General features: G+C 42.6%; 1 protein-coding gene across 8 annotated transcripts in view; it reads left to right on the plus strand.

The window, feature by feature from the left end:
* Nucleotides 1–24,221, plus strand: part of LOC132821811 (traf2 and NCK-interacting protein kinase-like) — a 240,745-nt gene that overhangs the window by 186,374 nt on the left and 30,150 nt on the right. For 7 of the 8 annotated variants that reach the window (XM_060834625.1, XM_060834628.1, XM_060834629.1 and 4 more), the window contains 5 exons: nt 5,505–5,669; nt 6,761–7,021; nt 9,671–9,777; nt 10,823–10,998; nt 13,401–13,498. In XM_060834625.1, the coding sequence (XP_060690608.1) occupies nt 5,505–5,669; nt 6,761–7,021; nt 9,671–9,777; nt 10,823–10,998; nt 13,401–13,498 (807 nt within the window). The remainder of the gene's footprint in view (nt 1–5,504; nt 5,670–6,760; nt 7,022–9,670; nt 9,778–10,822; nt 10,999–13,400; nt 13,499–24,221) is intronic. The other variant, XM_060834630.1, reaches the window with a different exon arrangement.

The following is a 24,221-nucleotide window of genomic DNA, read 5'->3' on the forward strand; positions in this document are numbered from 1 at the left end:
GTAGACAATGGAACTGAGCAAACAAAATTTGCAATCTGGCATTATACCTTTAAGAATCTAATCAGATTTCCCATCTTTTGGCTTTCTTGCCTAGTAATAACAGGAGCTGTTTAAAGGACAACAATTGTCCTTACAACCTAGTACAGATTATGTGTTGTTACTCTTACTACATCACTCTTTGTAATCAACTAAGGCCCCAAGCTGATCTTTCCAGCCAAAGTCACTGGATATTACAATTGTGCATTCTCCTCTCCCTAGCCCTTCTTGAGACCAAGACTCTGAGATCAGTTTTATTAAAAACAATACTGGCCCTGGCAGACTTAGCTAACTCAAGCACAGCAGAAATTGAACCAAAGACTGGTTGTAATGCCCAGTGCCAACTAATGATACATTACCTGCTGAATAGACTGCATCATTATTTACTACTTTTTCTACTTAAGAGGACGATAAAGGCCAAGCTTGCATTTTTATAGTAGTTTTCACATCCCAAAGCACTTGTCAGCTAATAAGACATTTCTTGGAGATAGGCACTGCTGTGGAGTGGGGAAATGCAACAGATTATCTATGTAAACCAAACTTGCACAAATGAGGAAAATAACCAGGTTCTTGTTTCACTGATGTTGTTTTTGGGATAAATATTGCCCCTGGATGCCAATGAGAAGTTCTCTGCTCTGGTTTGAATAGAAGCAAGAGATATCTGTCGCATCCACCTGGAGGTATAGTTTCAGCCATTTTAAGAGTGTGGAGGTATTTCTTCACTCAGAGTGTGGTGAATCTTTGGAATTCTCTGTCCCACAGGGCTGAAGAAGGTCAATTATTCAGCAGGTTCAAGACAGAAGTCAATAGATTTCTGGACACTAAAGACATCAAGGGATATAGGTATAGGAAAATAGCATTGAGGTAAAAGATCATTGATGATCTATTTGGCTGATGAAGAGGGCTCAATGGGCTATTCTTATATACAGTTAGTGGATCTACATTCACTCCACTAATCCAGTGACAATTTGAGTGGCTACTTCATTACCCTCTCAATTCCTTCCTCTTTCATATACTTTCAATTAATATGAGTGATAAGTGCCTTCCCCAAGTTGCTGCAGTTCTTGTCCTGGTCTACTAATCTTCAGATTTTTCAATGTAGACATATTTCTGACAGCACTTTTGTACATTGCACAGTTAATTATTGTACTAATGCCAGTTCCCCTCATCATTGTCAAAGCTAAGTTGAGAATGATGAGCTATACTTGAGGTATGAGGTTCATGGGGCTCGCAGGAAGTAGCTGAATGCCTAATTGCATTAGGATCTGGAAGTGAATCTCAAAGCTTCATCCATTGTGAACCAATTGGCATCAGCAGCAAATTTTCATTTTTATTGAAGCTACAATCTAGTAAAATGTCCCAAGGCATTTCACAGATAAAATTCATCTGATGTTTAGCCAAAGAAGTGGTTTAACCTCACTTAGAAGAAAGCAAGTTAAAGGAGGAGAGAGAGGTGAAGAAGTTTAGGAAAGGCACAGTTAACTGAAGGGATGGCCATCAATGGTGGATCAGCTAACAGCAGGAAAGGGCAAGAAACCAAAACTGGAGGAATGCAGGGATCTTTGGGAGATTTTCAGGGAGACGGTTTGAGGGAAATAGGGAGGGCTTGGCCAGATTTAGGTTTAAGAATGAATAGTTAGAAAAATGGTCACATGATAAATTAGTTATCATTGGTCTTTTGCAATATATTTTAAATAGGTCAGTCGCTGCCCTTTTTGTTTTTAATGTATGTACTTCCATGCACTTGGTGTTCAGTTTGAGCAGTGAGGGAGGTAAATTGTGAAAGAGTCAAAACCAGGAGGCTACAAAAGAACATGAAACTGAAGAGGGAGGAGGGGTCTTGTTTCTTTAGAAGCACCTTCCAAACATCCAGCCTCACTCTGATTTGGGACAATAGCAACATGGGGTGTGGAAACAATTTTACTGCTGAAATCCTCTCTCAAATCACATACCATCCTGAGTGGGACTTTTATCACCCATTCCTTTATGGTCACTGTGTCAAAATCCTCATACTTGCCATATGTCAGCACTGTGGTTGTACCTTCACCGCACAGAGTGTACTTGGTTAACTCCAACCAGCACCTTCTGAAGGGCAGCAAGCACTGAGCAAATGACAACATGGCAAAAATTAATGTTTAAACAAAGGGTTCTAGATCCTTGGAACCCTGGATTTATTGGAGATTATGGTATTCCAAGTGAGCTTTCCCACTTACTAAAGGGACATGTAAGAATGTAGTGACCATTACAAATCGACTTGAGACATTTTCCGAAATTGTTCTTTCAAAACATTTGACAGTGTGCAATGTTAATAAGAAATTGAAAACGCAATTGGCCTGAACTGAATGGCAGCTTTATTCTGTTGCTTCCTTATCCTGAATACTTCCAGACCTAGAAAAAGTCATGTCAGCTCCTGCAAGAGCAGAAACTATGGGAACTTAAACTCACCCACTTTGTACTGACTTCCCCTTGCTAGATTTTTCATATTAAACACTAATCCTGGAACTAATGAAAATGGCTGAGTGAATGACCAATCTCTGTCACCTCCTGCATTCCCCAAATCAGAGATGCCAGTCTAAACTCCACATGATCCCAAGAGGTAGCTAAAGGCACTGGACACTGAAAAGGCTATGGGCTACAGCCCTGCAGTAGTACTGAAGATTAGTGCTCCAGGGTTAGCTGTGCTCCGAGCCAAGTTATTCCATTACAGTGACAGCACTGGCATCTACCCAGCAACGTAGAAAATTGTTCGGGTGTGTCCTGTTCATAAAATGCAGGACAAATCCAATCTGAGAAATTGCCATCCCATAATTCATTACTCTTGATTATCAGCAAAGTGATGAAAGGTGTCAATGACATGAGGCATTTATTTAGCACAAACCCAGCCCTGTTTGGGTTTTATCAAGGCCGATAGGTTCCTGACCTCTTTGTTCAAGCATTTGCTAAAATGTCAGAGATGACATGAGAATGACTGCTTCAACGTTAAGACAGCATTTGACAATGTGCAGCATCAAGGGCTTCTAGCAAAACTAGAGTCGATTGGAATCAGGAAGAAATCTCTCCACTGGTTGAAGTCAAATCTAACCCAAAGGGAGGTGGGTTGTTGGAGACCAAACATTTTTGCCTCAGAGATTCGCTCCATAGGTTCTTATGAGTGGTATTCTATCCCAACCATGTGTCAGCTTTTTCACTGACAATTGTACAGCATTCAGTACCGTTCACATTTCCCCCAGATGTTGAAGCAACAGTGGCTTCTATGCAGCTTGGGCTGATAAATGGCTTCTATCGTTCATGTGCACAAAGTGTCAGACAATGACCTTACCTAATAAAAGAGACAGTCTCACAACCCTTTCCTTAACATTAAATGGGACTATCAGTTTCTCCACTGTTAACATACTGGTAAATAATATTGAACGTAATTTCACATAAATACTGTCATTCGAGTGAACAAGTTTGAGGCTTGAGTATTCTGCTTAAAAATGACTCATCAGCTGACTCCCCAGTCCCTGTCCACCATCTACCAGGCACAGCTCAGGAGTATGATGGAATAATCTTCATATGCCTTGATGGGTGCAGCTCTAAAAATACTCAAGAAACTCAACAACATCCAAGATAAAGTATCTCAAATGATCAGCACCCATTCATCATTTTAAGCATTCATTCTCTCTTCCATCAGTGCACAGTGGAAGCAGTGGCTTTCATCCACAGGATGCATTGCAGCCACTTGCAAAGACTTTTCCATCAAGAACTTCCAAACACGTGACTTCTGCCATCTAAAATTTCGAGGGTCGCAGGTATATGGGAACACCACTGCCTGCAAATTCCCCTCCAAGCCACTGGACATGTTGGCTTGGAAATATATCTCCAATCCTTCAGTGTCACTGCGTCAAATCCCAGAATTGCTTCCCTAATAGCATAGAGAGTGTAGCTACTCCTCACCAAGAACCCTGGTTCAAAAAAAAGCTAACCACTATTTTCTCTTGGGCAATTAGGAGAAAATAATACACGCTGCTTTTGCCATTGCTGCCCACATCCTGTAAATGAATAAATTGGAAAAGATTAAAGATAATTGAACGTAAGGCTAACCCTTGATTGGCTTAAGACCAGGTAAAATCTTAATGTTGCTGGGATTTAAGGTGACAATAGGGCATGTTTAGGTGACCAGCTTTATTGTGGTAAGGGAAAATTCCTGATCTTCCTTTCCAAGAGTGAAGATGAAATGTGGCTTTCTTCAGCTGTGACTTGTGGAAGATCCTAAGAATAGAGAGGCCTCTGGTGTGCTGGAGAGGCTAAGCTGTAAATCAAAGACTGTCTGCCAAACATTTCACCTTGAATCTCGCATCCATCCAACACAAATGGCTAAATACCTAGAACTCTCAGTGAGAGGGGTCAGGGATTGATTCTCAATTTGTTGGACTTCCAAGCTTAGCCTGAAAGGCCTCATTCAGAAACCAACCTGCACTTCTTAGAAGTAAGAACTTCATGTTTTGAAAAAGATTTCCCTTGGACTTTTATCGATTTGGAACATTGAAGACAATACGTTTTGTCGCCTGATGCAGCTATGACCTTTAAACCTATTTTGGCTACTCCTATTTTCTCTTGGGCTGCTGAGGGTTGTGGATCTGATGGACTTGCTGATCTCTCCATAATTGGATTTCCAATGTCTGGGAATGCTTGCCTGAAGTGATTAGGATTTAGTAACTAGTACTGCCACTGAAAGTCTCTAAGTTCCTTTGAAATCTTCATTTTATTTCCATTCAATTTGTAATTATACCACATGACTGCAAATATACCAAAAATATTGCAAGAGGCAGTGCAGTCTGACTAATTACTATCAGCTTCAGATAAGCCTGTACCAGAATTTAATCAACTGTGGTGTGCTTTGGGTGTGCTATATTTTGGTTTCTGTTATTCATCTGCTTTGAATGCAAAAGGACCTTAACTGTGTGGCCCTGGTACACACATAACCAAAAGCAGAATATTTCAAATCTTTAAAATTTTGACCCAATCTGAGACCTAGACTTTTAACAAAGCACTATTCCAACTGTCTCAGATCCTTGAAATCTCAGCTGGTGAGACCCCTTGAGATTTAAGAATATGGGAAAGCTTTCATTTTGAATCTGTAAGTACAGTGTTTGCCAATTCTCAGCACTTTATTGACTGATTTGATTTTATCTTCCAAAATTCACTTTCTGTTTCAGTCTATCTCCTTCTGATGAATTCGGAATGTGCTGTCTTAGATCAATTGCAGAGAAAGTGTTCAATCCAAGAAATATGGGAATAAATTCACAGACCTCTGAATGGCTTGTTTGCCATGGCACCATATGGATATGTTATATTCTGCTCTATGTTATGGTGAATGTTGAGAGAGATTTGCAACACACATTTTAGAAGGTGTTACTTTGATGTCGCTAACACTGCTTTTCTTTCCTCTCACCGTTCACCCTCTCCTCACCCTTCCTTGGTTCTAGGTGGAGGAACGCTCCAAGTTAAACCGCCAGAGCTCGCCGGCAATGCCACATAAGATGGGAAACAGGATGTCTGATCCAAGCATGCCGCCTCGCTCCGAATCATTTAGCAGCAGTGCAGTGCAGGCTGCACGAACCCCACCAATGCATAGACCTGTAGAGCCTCAGGTAGCAAAGTCAATAGTTCCTACAATCCTCATCTGTTGCGTGCATGGAGGGCTGCTTGAAATACTCTGGATTGCTGATGCTTCCTGAAGATGCTATGCCTGCTTCACAACCTTGTGTAGAATTTTACAATGGCAGAAGAAGCCAATTAGGCCTACATGGTCATCTGATGGCATCCATACTCCTTACCAGCCTCTTCCTGTCATACCTCATCTCCCCTTGTCAACACACCCTTCTCTTCCTTTCTCCTTCATGTGTTTATTCAGCCTCTCCTTAGATACATTCATGCTGTTTTTGTCTGTACCTCACCAAAGTATGGTGTGCTTCTCACTAATGTCTGGGTAAAGAACTTTTCTCATGAATTTCCAATTGGATTTATTAATGACCATTGTGGCCAGGGAATTTTGATATCTTCCCACTGTGCCTTCTATTTACCCCTGCCCATAAATAGAAACAGATCCTCATGTTCAGACAAATGAATCCCTTTGTAATTTCACGGTTTGTGGGAGGCTCCTGGTTTATTATGCTTAATGGTGAGAATCTTTGGATTTGGGAAATTCCCATACACTTACACTTTCTCCAGTGCTGCTATCCCTGTTCCTCTGCTTGTACCAAGTCAGTTTCGAACGACAGAACTCTAGGCCAGCCCAAGTTAGTCTCAAATCTTGCTGGGAATCTCATGCCCTTGCATCCCATCTACCGGAGCTTGATCCTGGGAAGTCTGAATAAGATAACAGGAATGGAGAAACATTTGGAAGATAAGAATTAGGAAGGAGTGAAACACAAGGTCAAAGCTCAGGAGACAGGGCCATTAGTGACCTCAAGGAACGTAGGAAAGCCGCCTGGTCTCCTTTCTTCAATAACCACACACCCCCATCACCCACCTACCCTCACCCCATCATCATTGTGTCTAGCTGCTTTCCCAATGATTCTAGAGGATAAGGCTCCATTATTTTCATGCACAGAAATTCCCTTCCTTGTGATAGTCACTCTGTGTGTGTGTGACAAACACCTTATGTTTGGCCTCAATCCGCCACAAGATGATGTCATGGATTTGCAGATCTGGGAGGTAACTCTAATTTCCTTCTGCGCAGGTCCAAGTAGCTCACCTGGTTCCTTTGAAACCGCACAGCACTTCCATGACGGGTTCCCAGTCCCTTCACGAGCAGCCAACTAAGAGTATGTCCAGTGCTTTCCATTCACAAGAGGGGCTAGTGTCACATCGTGCCGAAATGCCACGGCAGAACTCCGACCCCACGTCAGAAACCCCGCCCCTCCCTCCCCGCATTGGGTCAAGAGAAGAAAAGTGTGGGGGCAGCGTTTGGCACAGGCAAGAGGAGGACACCCCACCCAAGGTAATCAACTCATCGTGCATCACACCTCATCTCTCTCTCTGGAAAGCTGCACTGAGGCCGATGTAAGGTGGTCAAGTCCTGACATTATTCCAGGAGCTGTCAGCCCATGGCCCCCAGTCACACCTAGCCCCTGTCACTGATGTCTCAATAAGCCCACTATTCCAGACACCAACCTTATCGTTACCAATTTAAAACATAAATACATGCTTCATTTGCAAATTGATGGTTTTTGACTGTCCAACAGCCTGTCCTCATCCCCCTCCATCTCCCAACATTTTTTTGAACAAATAAGAGAAAGTTTAGCAGCAATTTAAATAAGCCTCTCTTTTTGTTTTTAGTTTTTGATTTTTGCTTGTGACTGGGCTAATCTTTGATTTCTGGAGACCTAGGACAGTCTTGGAGGGTTGGTATACCATAGGTTTAGGGTGTACCATACATTAGTATTAGTAAGGTACTCAAATCCAACCAGGCTGGTGGCATTCTGGTCTAGCACCATCCAGTGGTGGGACATTAGGTCAGTATCTCAGCAAGTGAAAGGGATGAGATATCTGGAGCCACATTGTCAGTCTGAATCTTCAGGTATTCCAGTCTTCTGCTGTTATTTTGCTTTTGAGACTAATAGAATGTGGGAGGTTATTCAGTTTTTCTTTTGGGACCGTTAACATTGTTTCTATAGAATTGTGCAGCTCAGAAGAAAGCCAGACAATCCGTCATGCCTGTGCTGTCTCGCGGAAAGGACCCTGGGGATTTCCCATTCTTCTTAATAGTTTTCCAGATCAACATAGCTTGCTGCTTAAAAGAAACAAATTGTTTCCTCTTGCCTTTGTTTCTTTCCTTCAATTGTCCTTCAGTCCGTTTCCCTTTGGTTCCCAATCCTCCTACTACTGGTAATGGTTTCTTCCTATGTACTCAGTCCAAACTGGACATAATTTTGACTGCTTGCAAGTGTCCCCGTATATTTTTCCAAGGAGAAGAGTCTCTGCTTCTCTAGTCAGAGTCATTAGTTTGCAGTGTAGTAGAAGGCCATTCAGCCCGTCAGTTCTGTCTTCACAGCATTTGAAAGCTGATAAGCAAAATTCCTTACCTATTTTGCCTGGTGAACTTGAAGTCGGGGAAATAGACTGAGAATTTGAACATCTCCAATCAATCGTTCCTTAACTGTTCCTATTCCAAAGAGAATTCCTGTGGAGATTCTGAAGTCTCAAATACTATCTGGTGTCTGAAGAGATCCACAGTTAATACCTGTCAGGTAAACATAATCATAAAGAGGGTTTAATTGTAGTTGTAATCAAAAGTTAAATCCTACCCTGAAAGATATTTCCATGGTTGGCAGCTCCCCAAGTTGCTTACCCAAGAGTCAGTGTGAGGATTTGGGAATTTGGTTCATACTTGCACAATGTTGACAGATCTCAGTTAAAGTCTCACTTCAAGACATGAGTTCATAATCTGGTCAGACACTCCAGTGCTGTGTAAGGAAGAGCTGTATTGTCCAAGACACTCTGCTTTATTATGTAAGGTGCATTTTGCATAAATGGCATTAGCAATTATTCAAAGGGATTTCTTGAAAATCCACCACCACAGCACTGACGATGACCATGCACCTGCCCTCTACAGAAATTAAAATCCCATTCTACCATTGTGGGGAGTTTATGCGTTATCATAAGCTTCAACATTCTTCTCTCTGATAACACTGCCAGGGAGCTCGCTCACTGAATGTTCATCCCATTGCTGCTTCTGAAATCTTGCTCTGCACAAATGGCTGCCACATCCGCTTGCATATTAATGCTGCACTTCAGTGTGAGTGATTGATTGTGGATGAATGAAGCACTTTCTGAGATGGTGTTTGATACTACAGTGCTGAGATAAATCTGTTTGTTGGGTCTAAATCACTAAGCGTTGGAAACCACTTTCCAAGCTATGCCTTGATGGGTCAAGGTGACTCACTTCAGGATGAAGCATCTTCCTAAACAAGTCACCTCTCAGAATAACGTTCGCAAAATATATGGTCTCATTCAGTCCACCTGGCAATGGAAAATTGTTTCCAATCAGTCTCAGTGATAGGAACAGAGAGAGGTCAATCAGTCCCCAGAACCTGTTCTGCCATTCTATTTAATCACAGTTGATTTGCATTCCATCTGCCCTTTTCTCTAAACCTCACTCACATTATCCATCTAAAAACCTACCAATTGCAGTCCTGAATGGTCCAGTCTCCAAAGATTTTTTGGGCAAGGGACAGAGTTCCAGATTTCCACACTCTGTAGCTGAGGAGGTGTACTCAATCTAAACTGTTTATGATTTGATATACTTTCATATGTCTTCATATCTTTCCCAGGAGAACAATCGCTACTCCTCCTATGAAATGCCTAGCTTGAATTCTACACTTGTGTCGCCTTGTTCTGAACTTTCCTAAGCCAGTAGAAATGGTTTCTTTTTGCCTACCTTATTAAACCTCTTTGTCAGTTAAAGATCTCAATTTGGTCATCGCCAATCTTCAGCAACACAATAAAGATTGACTCTGACATGAAATTCAGCATTTCTCTCTCCTTTGTGACCAATTTAGGAACCACATGATTGCCTTTTTCATCTCTCTGTTGACCCCATTGCTGACTCACTGTTCTTCATCGTGTACCTTATTTTTTTAATTATCAGGTCCCTCAGAGAACAACATCCATCTCACCAGCACCAGGCCGCAAGAGTTCACCCGGAAACAGCAGTGGATTGGCTAATCGGCCCAGTGCCCAGTTAATCAGAGCAAGGTAATAAGGAATGAAGGAAGGATTTTGAATAATTCTAAAGTTATTGGGAGTCATTGCAGCAAATTTGTTTTGGTTTGTGATTTCAGAATTGATGAGACAAGGTTGTAGTAATATCGTGGCTCTGTGTGTTCTCCCATCTTCATTGACCTCCACTACTCACCATCTGCGACCAGTTTTGAAGTTAATGATTTCTCTGTGCTTGTTTTAGTGAACAGAATTTCTTTTTTATGTCAACTGAGAGTAGTTACATGATTGCCATTTGGTTTTCTATTACATTTTATTTTGCATTCAAGTTTATCAATCTGCTGCTTTGGGATTTGAACCCATGTCCCCACAACGTCAAGCTTGGGTTCTGGACTGTTAGTCCAGTAACGTTATACTAATACCACAATCTCCTTTGGGGCCTGTTCAGGCTCTGATTCCCTCAGTTTAATTTCAGTATCTGGTTCCTCAGTCACTGACAAGTCTCCAATCCCTCAGTCTCCAGTCCCATAGCCTCTGTCCAGCCTCTGGTCCCTCAGTCTCTGTCCATCTCCAGTCCCTTGGTCGACTGTCCAGACTTCAGTCCCTCAGGCTCTGTCCAGCCTCGAATTGCTTGGTCTCTGTGCAGACTCCAGTCTCTCAGTCACTGTCCAGTCTCCAATCCCACAGCCTCTATCCGGTCTTGACTCCTTCAGTCTCTGTCCAGACTCCAGTCCCTCAGTCTATGTCCAGTTTGTGGTCCCTGTCCAGACCCCAGTTTCTCAGTAACTGTCCACTCTGTAGTCCCTCAGTCTCTGGTCTCTCAGTCACTGTCCCATCTCTGATCCCATCTTCTGATTTCTAGTCTCTCTAGTGTCCAGTCTCTCAGCCACTGTCCAGTCTCTGGACCCTGGGTCTTTGTCCAGTCTCTGGTCCCTCAGTCTGTATCTAGTGTCTGATTCCTCAGTCAATGCCCAGTCCCTCAGTCTCTATGATGGGTCTGGGCTGTTCATAGAGATATTTCCAGAAGTTTTGTTTTAGTGCGGAATGCTTAGCTTTGACCCTTATCTGGTTTCCCTTGCAGTAATCCCGACTTGCGTAAGAATGAGAACCTGTTGGAAACCCCCCTGCAACGTACCAGCAGTGGCAGCTCATCCAGTTCCAGCACTCCCAGCTCCCAACCTGGTTCCCAGAGTGGATCCCAGAGCAGTTCCCAACCAGGCTCCCAAAGTGGATCCAATGAGCGCAACCAAATTCGGGGTAAGAAGGACTGAACAGAGGTTATAGGGAGGGCAAGGAGTGGGTGAGGGTGGAGGAGGGATAAATGATAAGTCATGAAGGTAAGGATGGGGTTTTTTTTGGGGACGTGGTGAATGGGAGGGTGAAAAGGAGGATGAGAGAAATGAATTTTGGGAGAAGGACTGAAGTGTGGAGTGGGAAATGTAAACATTGTTTAGGTACAATACCAGTGGTCATGTAGATGCTAGATTTTGACTCACTGCAAACTGTGTGCTGTGTTGCACTCCAAAATGTCCAGGAATTAGAAGCGCTCCCTAAGTTGGGGAACAAATTAAGGCAATTCAATAGATTTAGATAAACACGCCATTCGGCCCAACTCCTCTGTGCTAGAGTTAATGCTTCGCAGGAGCTGACCAAACTCCCTCTTCACCTCACCCTGATCCTTCTATTCCTTTCTCCCTTGCGTGTATCCAGCTCCCTCATCAATGTGTTCACCCCATCTGTTGTAACAAGTTCCACATTCTCACCATCTTTGGGTATAGAAGGTTTTTTTGAATTCCCATTGGATTTATGAAGTTTGATCCTATATTTATAACCTCTAATTTTGAATGCTCCCACACATGGCAGCTTCTTCTCCACATCTGCCTTAATGAACCTCCTCTGAACATTAATGTTATTTTTTGTTCATTCATGGGATGCCTGTGCCACTGGCTGGGCCAGTGTTTAATGGCCACCTCTAAATACCCTTGAGAAGGTGGTGGTGAGTTTCCATCTCAGTCCATTGGCTTGATTTCATGTGGAATGAATTGAGTTGGTTGATAATGCTAGGGACCTCCAGTGGAGGCTGAGATAATTTATCAATTTGACACTTCTGACTAAAGGTTGTCACAAAATACTTTTGCACGGATGTGCTAGATTCTCCAGTCACCAGTCATGGGGACATTTCATGTGTGGAAGCCCCTCCCGCTACTTGTTGTTTCATTGGCTACCACCATTCATGACTGAATATGTAGGAACTAACTGCAGAGCTTAAATCAGATCCATTGTCTGTGAGATCAGTTCGCCCTTCTACGACATTCTGCCTTCACTGTTTGGTATGTGAGTAGTCCTGTGTTGTAGCTTCACTAGGTTGACGCCTCATTTTTAGGTATGCCCTCCTATGCTCTTCATTCAATTATAGGATGAGGGAGATCCATATCCATGAATGACTGAAAGAGTACAGAAAAAGCAGGCTTTAAAATTTGAGGAGGTTCATTAAGGAAGAAGTGGAGAAGAAGCTTCAACTTGTGAGAGAGTTGAAAATGAGAGTTTTATAACTATAGGACTGTCCTTTATGAATTCAAAGGGGAATTCAAGGAAATGTTTTATCAGCAAAGAAGCTAAGAATGTGGGACTTGTTATAACAAGAATGGTTGAGGTGAGTAGCATAGACACAGTGAAGGGGTAGCTGGATAAATACTGGAGGGAAAAAGAAATAGAAGGTGAAGGGAAGAGGGGGTTGTGAATTCTCTGTGAAGCATTGGCTAGCACCAAGCAGTTAGGCCAAATAGCCTGTTTCTCTAAATCTGCAATTTCCTTAATGACTCCCTAGCCGGATGTCAATCTGGCTGTTTTGATTCCTGGACAGTCTGGAAAGGGTTCAAATTTTGGATCTTGCAATGCAAAACAGCACACTGAATTATAGAAGGAGGCCATTTGGTCCATTAGATTTGTATCAAATATTATTAGGTCTCCTATTCTGAGAGAACATGCAGCCGGGATCTTTACCTGTGTGCAGTGCGAGATCAGGCCCTGGGAAACCATCTCAGCTAAACATCCACTTGTGAGAGACTGGAAAACCCTCAACTTTCCAAGATTTGAAGGAAGGCCAGTCCTCAAGCAAAAACACACCAAATTCTGGTGCTGAATAACTTCTTTGGACATTTGAGTGCTAAAAATGTGATGTCCTCTATTTCTAATGTTAAACAGGTGATTTTCTTTCATGTGCAGATTTTTAAATTCTGTTCTTCATGGTCAAACTCCTCCATTAACCCACCCCGACATCTGCAATCTAGTCCAGTCCTACACCCTCACAGTCTCTTCCCTCCTTCAATTCTGGCCTCTTCAGGTATCCTGATTATAACTTCTCAACCTTTTGCAGCCATGCTTTCAGCTGCCTGGACCCTAAACTTGAGAATCATCTCCTTAAACCTCCCTTCTTCCCCTTGTCCTTGAAGACACTTCCTGAAACAAACCCCTTCGATCAGGTTTTTTTGTCATTTGACCTGATATCTCTTTCTTGGGTCTTGGTGTCTAAATTTGTTAGTGCCAGCTCCTGTGATTCCTGGGGCATGTTACCACGTTAAGGGTGCTTTACAAATGCAGATTGCTGTTATTGGAAGTGTTTTTGCAGGTTTCAGTGTGGTGATGTTGTAATGTTGCAGGAACAGGGAAGCCTGAAGGATCACCAGTTCTCCCTCACGAGAGTTCGCGAGTGAAACCAGAAGAGGGCCGGGAGTTGACACGGCCTGGGAGACCTGCTGTAAGCATTCCTCAAAACCTCATACTAAATCGTACTTCATAAACACAAATCCACTCACACATCTACTCTGTGAGTTGGATGCACTTGCTGCTTGTAGAATGACAGACTAGTTATTTCCCAGTGTTCATCTATGTATAATTGTAACTTGCAGTACAGAAAGAGTTAATTCAGCCTGTAGCCACTCTTCGAAAAAAAGCAACCCTTTAGATGCACTTTTTCCAACTCTTCCTCCATAGCCCAGCATGTTTTTCCTTTTCAGATATATCGCTTTTGGTGCCTCATAGAATCAGAGGGAGCTCATTCAGCCCATTCTGTCCAGGCAATTCTTGCCAAAAGTAAATTGCCTAGTCCTATATTTTCCTTGTAGCTCAGCAAATTTGTTTTCTGTTCAGGATCTTATTCAACTCTTTTAATTTTTAAAAACCACGAATCACTGACTTGCTCTTTCAAGGCCCATCCATAATTGTCTTTGAACTGAAGTAACTTGCCAAGCCATTTCAAAGCGGTTCAGAGTCAGCCACGTCATTGTGGGTCTGGAGTCACATGTAGGCCAGACTGGTAAGGATTGTAGATTTCCCCTCTTTGAAGTACATTCTTAGACCAGAAGGGTTTTTACAATGATAATTTCGTTGGCACCATTACAGAGACTGGCCACGTGGAGAGTCATACAGCACAGAAACAGGCCCTTCAGCCAACTCATCCATGCCAAACAGATTTCCGAAACTGAACTAGTCCCATTTTCCTGCATTTGGTAGATGTCCCTCTGAACTTTTCTTATTCATGTACCTGTCCCAAAGTCATTTAAATGTTGTAATTGTACATGCCTCCACCACTTCCTTGAGCAGATCTTTCCTTATACACACCACCCTCTGTGTGAAAAGGTTGCCCCAGAGGTCCCTTTTTTTAAATCTTTCCCTTCTCACCTTCCCTCCTATTGCAGGGCAGTCAGAATTATGTGCAGTACTCCAAATGTGGCTTTACCAATGTTTTGTATAGCCATAATATTATGTCCCAATTCCTGTATCAGTGCTCTGACTGATGAAGGCAAGTGTGCCAAATATCTTTTTTCCCATCCTGTCCAACAGTGAGACCACTTTCAAGAAACTATGCACCTGCACCAGGTGTCTCTGTTCAACAACACTCCCCAGGACCCTACCATTAACTGTGTAAGTCTTGCCCTGGTTTGTCTTACCAAAATGCAACACCTTGCATTTATTACCATCTACAGCCTACTGGCCCAGTTGATCAAGATTCTGATGTACTGTCAGATAACTTTCTTCACCATCCCAATATTCCAGATTTTACAAATGGGAATGTTTGTTTCACCAGCTGCTGTGGTGGCATTCAAACCCACACTTTCAGAGCTTTAGTCTGGGTCTTTGGATTTGTAGTTCAGTGATATTACCACTACACCACTGGCCACTCCAGGAATCTGCCTCTATCATAATTTCAGGCAGTGCATTCCAGCTCCAAGACAACTTCTTACTGCATGAGAAGGTTTTCCCTTTGTTGCCACCAGTTCTTTTACCAACCACCTTAACCCAGTGCCCACTAGTTCTAGGTCTTTGCACTCGTCTTCTCCCAGTCTACTCTGTCCAGACTCTTCATGAGTTTGATCAATCAAGTTTTGCCTTGACCTTCTCTCTCCTCTCAGGATAAAGACCCCAGCTTCTCCAATCCATCTTTTCTGATACCATTCTGGACAATCTGCCCTCTCTCCCTTCACATAGCGCCTGTTGTGTGGTGCTCAAAATCGAACCACCCCCTCCAACTCAGGCTGAACCAATGTTTATAAAGACTTGGAGTAAGTTAATGAAGGTTCCTCAAAAGGCAGTGAATGCAGAATTTTGAAATGTTTTTAAGGTAAATGTAGATAGATTCTTGATAACCAAGTGGTTGAAACATTATCCGGCGTATGCAGGAATGTAGAATTGAAGTTAAAGTCAGATCAGCCACAATCTTATTGAATGGTGGAGCAGGCCTATTCTTATTCCTTGGTTGTATAATAATCTCTTTTCTCTTGTACATTATGCACCTATTAGTAAAGCCTAGCTCATTCGATGCTTTATTAGTTTCTATCATTAATTCATTAGTTTCTACCATTCCACCATTAATGATCTGCGCACAATATGCTCAGGGCTCTCTGCTCCTGCATTGCCTTTAGAATTGCATTCTTCATATCTAATATTGCTTCTCCCCAATCTTTATAATAAAATATGTCATTCAATACTTCACTGTATTCATTTGCATTGGTCATATAGCCATCTTTCTATCAGCTTCTTTCTGCCCTCTTGATGTCAATCATTTTCCTCCTCACAGTTCCCAACCCTTCCTGCTTTTGTGTCATCCACAGGGTTCGAAATTGTGCCCTGTCCACCCAGGTCTACGATATTAATATAGATCAGGAAAAGCAGATGTCTCCACACTGATCCATGGGGGCCCCTGTTATCAACCTTCCTCCACTCACAACCATTCTCTCTTTACCAGCATGTGAACGTACAAGCTAGCTGCCATTAGGAACCTCCAGTCTGATCCACCATTAAACAACAACATGGCTGAAGTGGTTACACTACATTCTGCCTATTCCTTACAACCTTTCACACTCTTGTTTAACAAGAAGTCCATCTACCTCTGCTTTAGAAATAGTCAAATACTCTGTTTGAACGTAAAACGTGAGCATAGGCATGATGGGCTGAAAGGCCTGATCCTGTGGTGTGCGATTCCAGATATGCTTCAACACAACTCCTTGACCCAGTGACTGTGTAGCCAACGGAACTGGATTTTTTCAAAGAACCTCTTGTTTTGAACAATAAGGAAAACAACTTAATGAATTCGTGAAAATACTTATTATTAAACACAGAGAAAAAAATATGCTATCAGTATTGAACAGTGGGGCCAGGGGTTTTGCCCTGAAAGCAACAAAAGTCTCAAATTGCCTCTTTTTCAGTATGGTCTGCCATATTAAATAACTCCATATCAGACATTTAACGGGGTAGTGGAGGAACATCTATGGGATTAAAGACCCCTGAGATAGAAATCTCACCCACTGAGAGCTGCCACCTAATCAGAGGCTGGCAGCTCTTTACTGCTCAACAATACCAATAGGAGGTTGTGGTTGCTTCTGGTATTACACCCCACCCAAGTCCCAAGATGGCCAAGATTAAAGCAGAAAGCAGGTGAATGATGGTGGAAGGGGAGTCACCCATGAGGGCACCCAAGAGGGTGGCTTTTCTCGGACACTCTCCCATTCTGGCAGGGGGAGGGCACACCCCTGTTCCAGCACTGTTTGCCTTTCAACAAGGGACAGCAACCACACCCCCCACCTCCCCCTGGGGTATTCCCACAAGCAAAACCAACAGGGTTTAACAGGTTGCCATATAGCGAATCCCCTGCCCACAGAGTGGGAAGGCTGTCACTGGTGGTATGGGGTGGGGTTCCTCACCCACTGCCCTGCCCATCCCCTCTTCCCCATTCCACCACAAACATGCCATAGAAAAGGATATAAATTCTGACCATGGAGCACTGTAGAGCACTACATGAGGGACTGTACGATGTCTAACTTATTACAGTTTGGACTGGCTGTTCAAATATGAAAATGTGGGTTCCAGTAAGGTGGAAATTAAACTGAGATTTTACTGATTCTGATTATTGTCCAGGCACCTCTGCTGGTCAGTGTGGGAAGTTGCATGCAAAATAAATTTAGGTTTGGCTTCCTGAAGTTTTCCCACCTGCACTGACCCCACCCTGCCCCGCTACAATCTCACATCCACCAACCAACTTCGCGATATTCACTAACTGTTGTGATCGGTGAAGATGTATTAAGTGCCCGCTCTGGGGCTACAGGGCAGGAGCCTAAGAAGGACCCGCTCTGTGTCCCTGAAGTGTGCACACTGCCTTGTCACTTTATCTGCGCTGTCTCGGAGCATGGCATCAAAATGACCTGTTTGGCTATGAAGGCAGCTGCCAGCAAGCATGAACTCGAGCACCATTTTGGTTTTGCCCATTTTTCCCCTAAATCAGTAACCTTGTTGGACATTAAAACTACATGGATTGCTGGAGTTACTTGTTACGCAGAGCATTGTTGTGATTTACGTTTTGATTGAACTGATCCTTGGTGTTTGAACTAACATTTCCTTTTTTTTTCCTTTTGTCTCTTAACCTTCTCTCTCTCTCTCTCTCTCTCTCTCTCTCTCTCTCTCTCTCTCTGTCTCTCTCTCTCTCTCACTCTCTCTCTCTTGCTATCTCTTTGTTTCTTTGACTTCTCTCTTGCCTCGATCCTGGACTAACTTTGCCTTCTTCTCAGAGTTATAAGAAAGCAATAGATGAGGTTAGTGCCATCTTTCATACAGAAAGAACACACCATGATACCTCGAAACAAACCATGATGGCATTGTGAGCTTTTTATATTGTTCCTTTTTTTTGGTGTGAGAATGGAATGGCCAGCTCAGGTTGGACATGTCACTCTTGTTGAATAAATTCCCAGCTCTGATTCATTTCATAATTAAGAAATAGAAGAGTTTGGTGAGATTGGTATACATTTTGAAATGCATGTCAATTTTCTTCTAGGCCTGCTCTCACTGCTTGGAATTAAATAAATTGTACAGCATGCAATCAGGTCATTCAACCCACCTACTCTACACCGATGTTTTACTATCCATAATCGTCCTTCCATCCCCACTTCCTGTCTCACTTATCTCTGTATCTTTCTATTCCCTCATGTTTTCCCTTTAACTACATCTATACTATTCACTTCAACCAATCCCTGTTGTTGCAATGTCTACATTCTCACGTCTGTTTGGGTAAAAAGATTTCTGCTGACTTCCCGATTGGATTGAATCATGACTCTCATATATTTATGGGCGCTAGATCAGTTCCCACCTATGAGTGGTGACACCACTCCGCCGATCCAATCAGATTTGGAAAGGAGAAATGTTGGTGCCCTCAGCGACCAGACCCTTGTTCGAAATTGGCACCCAACCCCAGCCTCAGAGCTCATGGTTATCAATGTTCCAGCTTAGTTCCAGAATGTCCAGTAATTATACACCTACCTCCCAGGGTGCATAGTTATACATGAGGCGATGTCTTTGTACAAGAGGAATATATGGAGGATGCAATGGCTTTGTGGTATTATTATTGGATTATTAATTCAGCAACCTAGGGAATGTTCTGGAGACCCAGCTGAGATTCCCGCCATGGCAGATGATGGAATTTGAATTCAATTAAAAATAAATCTAGAATTAAGATGCTAATGATGACCATTGAATCCATTGTCAATTTGTTGGAAATACCCTTCTGGTTGCCTAATGTTCTTTAGGGAAGGAAACTGCCATCCTTAGCTGGCCTGGACTACATGGGACTCCAGATGCACAGCAATGTGGTCGACTCTTAACTGCGAGAAAGTGAGGACTGCAGATGCTGGAGATCAAAGTCAAGAGTGTGGTGCTGGAAAAGCACAGCAGATCAGGCAGTGTCCGAGGAGCAGGAGAATCCCCGCTTCGGAAGGGCTTATGCCGAAACGTCAATTCTCCTGCTCTTCGGATGCTGCCAGACCTGCTGTGCTTTTCCAACACAACACTCTCGATTCTTAACTGCCCTCTCTGATGGGCAGTAAATGCTGACCTAGCTAGTGATGTCTCTTCCTGTGGAATCAATTTTAGAAAAATAGGGAGAGAGGTCAGCTCGTTTTTTGAAAACGTAACCTTAAAACTTCTATCTGGTTCAGGCCTCTCTTTCTCACTAAATGAATCACAGGCTGGTTAATCTTTCCTGTTCAGTCCAACCTCTTCATTAATATCCGTGTCTATCTTTTTCTGTACTTCTAGTTGTGCCATATCAGATTGGCCATGATCTTAGGAGCAGCCTTAAGGGGCAGAGTGGCCTACTGCTTTTCCTAATTTGTATGTTTGCACGTGCCTGCATAATATCTTAATAATGTAGAGATCAGAATTGTTCACAATATTCCATATGGTCTGAGCAGCTTCTGTAAAGGTTTCACATAAACTTCTTACTTTTGAATATTATGCCCCCGTCAATGATTGACAGGACTGCATTTTTCAAAATTTGTTCCTTGATGGTGTGTGAGTGTAGCTGACAAGGTTAGCATTCATTGTCCATGTCTAATTGCTTTTGAACTGAGTGGCTGCTAGGCCGATTAACTCTTCTCCACACTATTGTGGGTAGATCAGACCAGATAAGGATGACAGATTTTCTTCCCTCCAGGATATTAGGGTTTTTAACAACTATAGGCAATGGTTATACAATCGCCATTACTTAAATCCCCTTTCCAACTGGATTTCTAAATTTAATTCAAATTCCAGCTTGGCCTTAGGTCTCCAGAAAAATAGGACTGAGTTTCTGGATTACTCATCCAGTGACATTACCACTGGAGCACCACCCTGTGAAGCTGCGTAACTGCTTTTAATGATTTCTGTGTCTGATCTCTTGTATCCGTCTGCACCTCAACCTCAGTAAGACTGTTAAATTCTAAGGATTACCAAAGTGCATCACAGCCTCATATTTATGTGTACAGCATCTTGAAGATTAACCGTGAAGGTTCTAGGCTCACTCTGGAAGCTTGGCAAACCCAAAATTCCAATCTGGATATGAGGACAAGTGTGAGATTTTGAGAAGGGACTGTCAGGTTGGGCCAGTAATCTTTTAATTTCAACAGAACTATCTTGTTCCCATTGTTAATGCACTAACCTGTATGAAAATATTCATTGATGTGCTTTCTAAGGAGGGATTACCTTTGTGTGTCTGTGCATTAAGGATGAGTATAGTGGGGGTTGCCTGGGTAGAGACCAATGTTACCATGCATAACCAACTTCGTGTATTCTGGACCCAATTTGTGTGGAGTGTTGAGTCAGACCATAATGGTGAGAGGTTCAGCCCATAATTACTTCTTGGAGACAGTAGCCCTTCTGCTCTTTGTTGATGCAATTAAACTCCCTACTTAGCTCTCTGCGAACAGTTGCTGCCCTGAGTCGGACCTACACTTTGCCCCTCAAGGTCCAACAGTATCTTCTAGGGGTTGTCTTAGAACACACTGCCCTCCAAGTTGCTGAGTCAAAATGTGTCACAACACATTGGGGGAAATCCCAATAACCATGTTACTGAGCATGGCTAACCTGGGATTTAGTTTGTGTGACGGGCTGAATTAGATGTTACAAAGAACAGTACAGCACAGCCAAGCCTGCACGGACACAAGACACCTTTCTAAGCTAAAAACTTTTTGTCTCTCTACAGTCCATATCCCTGTATTCTCTGCCTATTCATGTATCTGTTAAGGTGCATCTTAAACATTGCTGTCTTCTTCACCTCCACCACCTCCTCTGGCAGCAATTTCCAGGCACATATCACCCTCCATGTAAAAATCTGCCTCTTATATCTTTAAATTTTCCTCCTTTTACCTTAGGCTTATGTCCCCAAGAAATTGACAGTTCAACCCGAGGAAGAGGACTCTGACTATCCATTCTATCCATGCCTCAGAACTTTGCAGACTTTATCAGCCTCTGACGTTCAAATGAAAACCAACCAAGTTTGTCTCCTCCTAACTAATATCCTCTAAACTAGACAATATCCTGGTAAACCTCCTTTTTTTACCCTCTCCAAAGCATCCACATCATTCTGGTAAATTGGCAATCAGAACTGTACACAATATTCCAAATGTGGCCTGACTGAAGTTCTATACAGCTGTAACATGACTTGCCAATTTTTATACACTGTGCCCTGGCCAATGAAGGCAAGCATCCCATAAGCCTCTTGAACCACCTTATCTTTGTGTTGCCACTTTCAGGGGACTGTGAACCTGTACGCCTAGATCCATCTGTATGTTGATACTACTCAGGATACTGCCATTTGCTGCATAAGGAAGGCAAATAGACTATTTATTTTAAAGGTGACAAATCATAAAAGTTAGGGAGGTTTTAGTAAAACCATATAAGGTACTAGTCAGACTACAGCTGGAGTACTCTGAAGAGTTTTGGTCCTCTTACCTAAGGAAAGATACGTTGTATTGGAGGCAGTCTAGAGACGGTACACTGGGTATGGAGGGATTATCGTATGAGGAGAAGTCAAGTAGGTTGAGCCTGTGCTTATTAGAGTTTAGAAGAATGAGAGGAGACCTGACTGAAAAACGCAACATTTTTTGGGGACTTGACGGGATAGAGATGGAAAGGTTGTTTCTCCTTGTGGAAAGTCTAGGACTAGAGAATGTAAACTCAGGGAAAAGGCTCATCTATTTAAAAAAGAAATACAGAGAAACGCTTCCTTGCAGCTGTGAATTAACGTGTGGAGTTCTTTATTTTTGAGGTCTTTAGTTGCAGATCATTAATTATATTCAAGGCTGAGATAGATAGCTTTTTTAAACCAAGAAAGGAATCCAGAGTTACGGGGAAAAGACAGAAGAAATGGAGTCGAGAATTATCATATCAGCTATGATCTCACTTAAAGAAGGAGCATGCCCGATGGGCCAAATGGCCCACTTCTGCTCCTATATCTTACGGTCTGTTGTGGTAAGTAAGCAATCTGCTTCACCAAGATTCTTTAATAAGCTTGTAAATCTCCAACAAAGGTTTGCAAGAGACATGGAGGTCTCACTGTTAATTTGGTTGTTTGTCCAGATCAGGTTGGGGGAATTGGCAGGTGGGGTTGGGGGCTGGGGAAGCGGTGCGAGGTGTTGACAGTTCCCTGCATCAAAACCACTGGATGGGAACCTTGTAAGGTGAGCCCAATGCTCTCTGTTACTCCCTGGCACTTGATTCTTGTGGTTTGGTGTTAATGGCTGGGTATCTCCTCAGGTCCTCTGAATTAATTGATGTTTTAATATTCAAAAGAGGAATTTAGGTATAAATCCAGACCAAATTTGGATGCTTTTTGCAGCATTTGGCTGCTGGGTTTAATTCAGTTCTTGAGCAATGCGGCTACAGTGCAATTTTGGAAAGGAAATTGGCACTTTTTTTTCTGTGATCATCATAAGCAGTTATAGTCTCAAGGATGATATCAGGACTTAGAAACTTGAATTGCATAGATTGGTTGTATAACCTAGGTTTGAATGATATAAGTTTGGAAGATTATGGATGATTGAACAAAGGCATTTTAGATCATTAAAGGATTTAAATGTGTGGATGGATAGGAGCTATTTCCTCTTGTGGAAAACTCCACAACAAATGTGCAAAAGATCAGATTAGAGCCAGGGCAAACTCAGGGGGGAGTGTCTGGAAAACCTCTTTACAAACTGCTTCTTTGGGGCAGCACAGTGGCTCAGTGGTTAGCACTGCTGCCTCACAGCAGCAGCGACCTAGGTTCAGTTCCAGCCTCAGGTGACTGTGTGGAGTTTGTACATTCTCCTCGTGTCTGCATTGGTGTCCTCCGGGTGCCGTGGTTCCTTCCCACATTCCAAAGATGTGCAGCTTATTTGGATTGGCCATGCTAAATTTCCTCGATATGTAGATTAGATGGATTATTGGGGATATAGGGCTGGGTCTGGGTGGGATGCTCTTTGGAAGGTCAATACAGACCTGATGGGCTAAATGGCCCCTTTCTGCACTATAGGGATTCGATAATATAATTCTGTGTTGAAGTGTAGTCAAAATCTGGAAATTTCTCCCAATAAAATACTGGTTAAACTTGCAAAAATTCAAACTTTATTGGGCAGTGGGATCAAGACAATGGGGTTGGGAGAGTTTTCCTTGGTTGCAGCAGCCCTCTGGCACATTCAGGACTTCAGCAGTAACAGACTATTCAATCTTGCCGTTCGCTCAAAAGGCTGTGTTCCACGTGTGAGACAGCTAGAAAAAACATGACTAATGATGGTCGCACATCCCGTTCTCCACCCCCAATGCTTCCTCAACCCTTTAGCACTTTCAAGCTATGGTCACTCGATAAACTGTCTTAATTCCTCCCAACCCAATCCCTATGCGTAACATTCAAAGCTAAGGAAACAAACTATTTCAGCCCAATTAATTTAGCCTCCTCCTCTCCCTCAGAATCTCATATAACCTTACAGATTATCCTATTCTGCTATGTAATCAATTAAAGCCAGTGCCCAAGATTTCATTTTAATTGAAATTGACATTTCAGTCACCAATTTGTGGCAGTTCTGGGCACATTCAGTCATCTCTTCAGGCCATGCTACAAGGAGAGACTGTATTTTGGCAGGATTAAGATTGGCACAGCTTCTTTAAAAAAAGCAACCCTATCAATGTGGTACTCAGGGTTAAACTATGGAGGAAACTTATTCTGTCTTCTCACTTTATGGCTGGGATTTATCAACCAATTTGAAGATGTCTTTGACCCTCCCAGTTGAGGGAGATGCACCAGGTAGTTGCCTTCAAATCTGTGTTCTGCAGAAACCAACTCTTTAATTACTGCAGGGTGTCCTGTTGTGTGTTTGGAGTTTGAAGAAACAGTGCAGGTATTTCCAATTTAAAACAAAAATCTCTGTTGATTTCTGGATGAAGATTAGAGAACACAACAGCATCATTGTGTCAACCTCTGTGATCCTTTGAATGTCTTCAGACTGGGGTCTTAATTTTAGGCCAATCCAACAAAATCAAAATTACCTTGAAAAAAATTAGTTTGTGGAATATACAGCACAGAATAAGGCCATTTGTCCCATCATGTCTGTGCTGGCTATTTGGAAGGCCTATCTAATTACTTCCACTCTCCATTTTGTATCTTCATATCTCTGCATTTTTATCCTATTGAAATACATATTATGATT

Source organism: Hemiscyllium ocellatum, chromosome 13 (assembly GCF_020745735.1).
Source record: "Hemiscyllium ocellatum isolate sHemOce1 chromosome 13, sHemOce1.pat.X.cur, whole genome shotgun sequence".
Classification (NCBI taxonomy): domain Eukaryota; kingdom Metazoa; phylum Chordata; class Chondrichthyes; order Orectolobiformes; family Hemiscylliidae; genus Hemiscyllium; species Hemiscyllium ocellatum.